The sequence below is a fragment of the Rhagoletis pomonella genome, unplaced genomic scaffold (genome assembly GCF_013731165.1).
Source record: "Rhagoletis pomonella isolate Grant_MI unplaced genomic scaffold, Rhpom_1.0 Rhpom_scaffold_07058, whole genome shotgun sequence".
NCBI classification, from domain to species: domain Eukaryota; kingdom Metazoa; phylum Arthropoda; class Insecta; order Diptera; family Tephritidae; genus Rhagoletis; species Rhagoletis pomonella.
The window spans coordinates 1,520-8,558 of record NW_023465588.1 but is presented as its reverse complement, the minus strand read 5'-3'; the positions used below and the strand labels follow the sequence as shown (position 1 = coordinate 8,558).

Here is a 7,039-nt window from a genome sequence, read left to right as displayed (position 1 = left end):
TTTCTTCAACGCTTCATGACCGTCATCTGATTGCACTTTTAGGCTGGACTGCAAGTCATTTGCAAGTTTGGCTACGGCATCGTTGCTATTTGTACTCGATGCTTTATTTGTATTAGCATTAGGTTTTGGTATTGCGGCCTTAGCCGTAACAGTATCGGGCAACACTAACAAGCCGGGAGTTGGTTGTAATTGAGATGGGGCTTGCTTCGGTTTTTTATTGTTCCCGCTACTGGCGGACCCCGCTTTTGAAGCATTTGCGTTTTCTTGTTGTTTGGCCAACTTTTTGGCTTTAGCGCGTTCTTGCTTTTCACGTTCTTTCTTGGTTTGCTCAGCTACCAGCGGGCACATGCCAGGCGGTAGCGTACTCCTACGTTGTGCAAACTGCTTACCTTTGCTCTCGTACAAGGGTACCTCTTCCTGTGGTACATAGCCATCTTTAACGCGGCGAGCCTTGCGCCAAGTACCATCGGGTCGCTGAGTTGCTGGGATGAATTTGCCATCATTATCGGTCAGATAAGTCGTCATCTTTTCACAATTTTTATAATTTGTTCTTGAATTGCAAAAAATCACAAAAATTGACAAGGGACTCGGCTTTTTTTGCAGTCAAACAGCAAAAGTCAAATGTCAATCGGCAATTGTCAAATAGCAGTTTGGACAATGTTGCCAGATAGTTCAAAGTTGTATATTAGTGATAACATTAAGTTAGCAAATTGAGTTGGTAGATGACGCGCTTAAGCATCAGTCAGGGCAGTGCAAATATAGGAACGCGCGCAAATGCGTAAAGTCGTTAAATTTTTGAAATTAACAGTGTTTTTTAAGATTAAGGACCAGTTTTAAAGTGCCCATTTAAAGGAAGATCACGCAAACTACGTTCATATTAAAAAGCTGGTTGACCGTAGTTTAAATTAGCTTGCGTTTAAACTAAGTTTAAACCTCAATAAGATTTACAGTTGTATTCTGGCAACTGTCTTTCAACTCACAATTGTCAATTCTGGCGACTTTCTAGAAAGCTCTTTTCTTTTTCGAAAGTCTAATTGAAAGATGGCCATAGCCATCGAAACGAAAAAGAAAAGAAGGATAGAAAGATCTGCTGACGAACAGGTCTTAGTGTTATACGGTTTGTCTTCTAAAAATCAGTTTTCTAAAAATTTAATCTATTAAAGAAAACATATTTTTCGTTTTGAAACAATGAAATCTTAATATCAAAGCAAAATTAAATTTAAAAATACTTAACCAAAAAACATTTAATAAAATAGGTTTCTAAAAATGAAATTAAAATATAAAAAATATTTCTTTTTATAACAACAAATCTAAAATTGAAAAGAAAATTATATAAACAAAATAATTAAGGAGTAAAAAGTTAATTCACTTAAATTTTTTTTCTGAAAACAATAAAATATACAAATTAAAAGAAAATTATATTAAAAATGGAAAATTTAATGAAAAAGAATACAAAAACTACGTTTCTAAAGAAAAATTAAAATAAAAAAAAATATATACATACATATTTTACTTTTTAAATAATAAAATTATATAACAAAAAAATAAAATTAAATAAAAAACATAATAAATTAAAAAAAATCGCTGCCCGAGGATTCGTACCTATAATCTCTCGATTGGCTCAACAAAATAATATATCGCTACCTAAAGGTGAAAAAAAATTAAGTTTTTGTTGCAGAATGGCAGGTAATACGAAACTACATTGATTTTTCGTCTCTTCGGAGCAATTAAAATATGGACTTGGCACCTTTTTACCATTAGGTGACGATATGTACATACATCTCCATTTACAAAAGCTCAAGTGCTTTCTGTCCAAAGAGCTTTTTACCATAAAAGTTGGCAAACGAGTTTTTTTCGTGCCAGAATAAACAAAATCTTTAAAACTATCTTGTCTACTGTCTCTCAATTGTCTTACAAAAGACAGTCCAACAAATGGCGAATATTGTACTGGATATCCATTTAGTTTTTGTGTTCACCAAACCGATATTGGTGGCATTTAAGAACACACCAGAATGTTTATGTTAAGAGGAAACCCCACCTTGCTCAAATCGTCAGCGCATGGCAACTTTTCTCACCTTGGGTCCTGTAATCCTTGGTTATTCTCTGATAGGTCCGTAAACAAAATCTCATCAGAAGCTTTGTACATCGTAGTCCTCACATTAGAACTGCATGGGGCCTGTAGCCGCTGGCAGCCAGTTTACAATTCTAGATCTCTCTCTAAATATCAGCTTCCAACTAAGTTTTCACAAGATTTTTCATCACAGTTCTGTAGGTTTCAATTTAAATTTAGCTACATTTCATTAAAAGGCATCCACTCATTTGATGAAGAAGTACGCAGACCAACATATGGGCAAAGCTCACGTCCATCATTCAATCAGACCTAATGTTTTCCGTCGCCTCTGAACGGAAAATGGATTTTATAAGAAGCCTTTTGATGGCATTTGGAATTGCCTGCCGAGGGGCGACCGCTGTTAAAAAAACTTTGTCTAATTTATATGTTGATGTGCGCACCTCTAACTCTGCGTTAAGGCAGCTGCATAAATCTGCGCAGCACTCTTTTCGTTGATCTTATACTCGACCTTTAAAGTACGAAGAAAGGCCTTATTGACAACATCTCTTAAGCTATGGCCCTTTTGATGTGCGCGATAGCTATCTAAGAAGATGGAATGTCGAAATTTGCGTGCTTTTGTAACGGCATGGACATAATCAAACGCGTCAAAATACAACGATTGCTTTGGGTTGGAGGTGAAGTATGTATCTTGCGATTCGAAAAACAGCTCTAAGCCGATTTTCTTTGGATACACCTTAGGCAATAGTTGTTGGCCTATATAAGATTCCTATCTTGATTTGAAGCACCTTCTTTATTAGGCGGGTCTTACCTTTACTATTTAGAACCAACTATTTCGGATTCAGATTTTTGTCTTCTGGCCTTAATACCAAGCCTGACTTTGACGATTGGACATGCTTACCATTAACAGCGACGCTTCCAACAGAATTGAAGGTAGCTGGAGCAGCAGCTATTTTTTAGGAAAAATGGAAAAAGCAACAAGGCCTGAGCAAGCTTCAGCAATTGCTGCATCACTTCGGCATCCATATGCAGTACTTCGTTCAATCTGTTAATGGCCCGCCTCGTCATTGTGCGCGCCCTTGCAGCGCTTCATGAAAAGGCGTAGAAACTTTGTTGGTAACAGATTTGCCGGACGGTTTCAAGCTATGGTCATCGGGGGCTAGCGGACAGGGTTTTAGGCATACTGGAATACTGTAGAACACTTCTGATATCGTTTTTGCTTAGTGGTTCCCGTTTGGAGCACCCACAATGGTGCTGGCTGGTAGCGGGAACGTCACCGAGGTACGTCGGAAGTCATCTTTACGAATTAGCGGTAGACATTCACAACCTAGACCCCATTGTGTAAAGACATGCTTTAAACGACATTCACCGAGGGCCTGCCACCACCCTCTTGAGCTCTCTAACTGCAAGTACCGTAAATGGTATCCAACCAACGTCTGTAGCAGATGAAGTGCTTCACAAATCCACGTCAATCTGACACAGTTACAGTCAGGATATTGTAGCAGGTTAAGCTCTTGCCTACACAGAATCGACCACAACACACATAACACATGTCTAGCTTGTATCGGAGACTCAAACGTCAATAACCATGCCTTAATTTTCGGCCTCAAGTCTGCCCAACTAAAACTCCTCTTCCTTATGGTCATTTCTTTTTTAAATAGAGTTTCTTAGGGATGCAGTTAAGTACTTAGTTCAAAAACAACGACTCGAGCAAATCGATGTTGAAAAACAGAAAAGAGGCCTGATACTGGACCATTTCGTTTTCTGCTAAGTGGATACATCGTTGACTATAATTCTAAATCAGGTTATTGCCACTGTTTTCATTAAATAACACAAACTTTGACCTTTAATTTTTGACTTAAAAAAAGGAACGTCTTTCTCTAGCTTTCCAGCTCAAAATACAAAAATTAAAAATTTCTACAATGTTCATAAGAGAATTCCAATAGTATATTTCTGGCTTCAAAAGGCGGTACCGTAAGTTTAAAATACCTTTTGAACACATGTTCCGATTTATACTAAAACGATTTTACTATGAAGCTTTTGAATTCTTAGAACCTGAGTTGATCGCCTATCTGGTGCATACCTGATAGTCAATCAGCTGTTCTAGCACTTTTAAGAAGAATCGTGGGTCCTTCTCTCCAGTTTGCATAGAAAGTCAACTTGGACTCAGCTCCAACTATTTGGGATATACATACATAAATCTGATGCTTTGAAAAGCCAGTCAGAGGACCAGATATTAAGATTTTAGGCAATAAGCGAGGACTACACTTTTTGGCAAACTTTTCATTACTCTAATTTCTAACATAAATATCATTTAGTACATAAAATATAGCCACTTGTGTATAAATTTATAGTTCTGATATTTTATTCTCTTTGAGTTGCATTTCATTCGAACAAATAAATAAATAAGTATAATTTACAAATGCGCCTAAGTAGTAACTAAAATAGTAGTAATAGTAGTAGTAGTAGTAGTAGTAGTAGATAGTAGTACTAAAATACATATCTATTACCAAACTAACTTTATATTAAGTTAGGAGTAATGCAAGTAAAATTTAAATACTTTAGAAATTCGCTAGAAGTTAGTTAATGTGTTCCTCGTTCGGTCGGCTTTAGTGATTCGGTATCAATGGAGCTCCGACAATTCACCGAGTGCTGCAGGATCCTTTGCTTTGAACCGTTACATCTGTAAAGACAAAAACATTTAGTATTTATGTACATGGAAAGATGGTATGTAAGTGATATAAGTTTTGTATGTATTTATTTTTATTTTTATATATATTATTTTATAAAAATATACTTTTCCACGAAAAAATGTATTTTTTGAACTGAATTTTGAATTATATTGAAAATTAATTTTTTCCATAAAATTTTCCAACAAGGTAAAAAGATTGACATTTTCGTAAAAATAAATAATTTCATTTAGATTAAGCTTTTGTTCAAAAAATTGCTCGCAACTAATTCTAAAAATATTTTGACATTTTCATAAAAGTAAATTATTAAAGTTTATATGCTAAATAAACACTTGTTTGATAATTCCAAAATATTAATTTAAAAACAAACTCCCTTTAATAACATTCTTTATTTTGTTTTAAATAAAAAAAAAACACATTTTACGAAAAAATACATTTGGGCAATTCACAAGGTGTCGTATTTGTCGTGTTTGTCGTGAAGTCATGATATTTCATGACAGTTGTAAAAATGTTGTTATTGTTTTGTGAAGAAAAATAACACATGACGATACAACTCTGCAACCTATGTTTATTCGGTGTTATGTGAGGTTAACTGCTGAGATATAATAAATAATCGTAACAGGTGTTCACAACCGTCGTGTTTTAACACAACTTTTGTTAGGAAAATATAACTTCACAACACCTTGTGAATTGCCCAATTTTGTTATTTTATTCAAGTGGAATTCTAAGAAGTATGGAGAAATTAATTTTTTCCTATTACATATTTATGCATTTTTTCAAAAATAAATATTTTTTAATAGTTTGATATGACACATTTAGCTATCTATTAAATTATTTAATTTGTATAAAACATAATCTAAGGTTTTTTAAAAATTTGTTATTCTTACACTTATAAAAGATTATTTTTAGCTAAATTATATAGCTTATTTTTAAGCAATTCCTTTTTAATTTTTTTTATAAAAAACACGTTGTATTAAAAAAACGTATTTTTTTTTGTACGAAAACTGAAATTTAAATATGTTTATTAAAAAATAATTTCTTCATAGAGTTTCTCCAAAAATGTTTTGGTTCTTCGCAAAAAGAAACTATTTTATTTGGTCCAACAAATAATGACTAATTTTCCTAAATCTTGGAAAATTGATTTAAAACCCATTATAAACTTTTATAAAAAATACACCTTTTTAAAAAATAATTTTATGCATAGTTTTAAGAAATATCGAAAGAGATTTTTTTATAAAACTTCTAAAAAATATAATTAAAAATTGTTTTTGTTATATATGACCTTATAACAATTATATTCAACAATTTTATTGAGCTTAAGGCCTTTTTTAATGAAAAAAATGTATGGAAAACCACACTCCTCATCAAACTTCTTTAACCACGGTTATTAAAAATATTTTTATATTTACATATAAAAGAAAATAATTATACTTAAATTAATAAAAAACGTTTTTTAGGCGAATCTTAGATGTATTAAAAAATGTAGAGATAAATTCTTTTTTAACTTTTTATAAGGAATTAATTTTTTTCCAAAAAAATATTTCACTTTATGGAAACTGAATTAAAAAAATTTTGGAAAATATTGCTTTTTTTCACAAAGTTTTTCCAAAAACATTTTGACATCTTATAAAAATTAATGATTTCACTTTGTTTAATAGATAAACAATTTTTTTAGCTAAATTTTAGAAAATTTTTCTACGATTTTCTTTTTAAAACTTTTTTAAAGAATACCCTTTATATAAAAATCACATATTTTTCTATATTTTAAAACCTGAGTTTGAGAATATATTAAAACATGTTTGCTTCATAAAATTTCTCCATTTTTTAATATTGTTATTTTAGTAAAAATAAATTTCTTTACTTTGTTTTAAATATACACACTTCTTTACTTAAATGTTAAGATATTTATGTTTAATATAAAATATTTTTAGTGAAATGCTTTTACTTTTTATAAGAAAAATATTGTATACTGCATTATAAAAATTATTGAAAGAGTATATTTTCCTGAACTTTATCAAAAAATATCTCCAAAACCATTTCAATAAATAATTTTATTTGTTGACTAATTAAACACTTTTTAGTTATGTATGTATTCGTAGAATATTCAATTTCTATAACCCTTTAATGCGTTATTTTCTTTTTATAAAAAAATAACTGTTTTTATTATGCGAAAACTGAATATAAAAAATATTGAAAATTTATTTTTTTCTCCGAAATTTTTTTGAAAAATATTTCTATAGTTTTATATAAATACACAACTTTACTAAAATTAATAAAAACA

General features: G+C 31.4%; 1 protein-coding gene across 1 annotated transcript; it reads right to left on the bottom strand.

Moving 5' to 3' along the window:
- On the bottom strand, positions 1 to 1,058 carry LOC118755692 (partner of Y14 and mago-like; the record flags this gene model as incomplete). The annotated part of the gene is given in 1 exon segment (XM_036490516.1): positions 1 to 1,058. A coding segment is annotated over 1 exon segment (525 nt), but the record flags the coding sequence as incomplete, so codon positions are not given.
- Between the last annotated feature and the right edge of the window lie 5,981 nt (positions 1,059 to 7,039).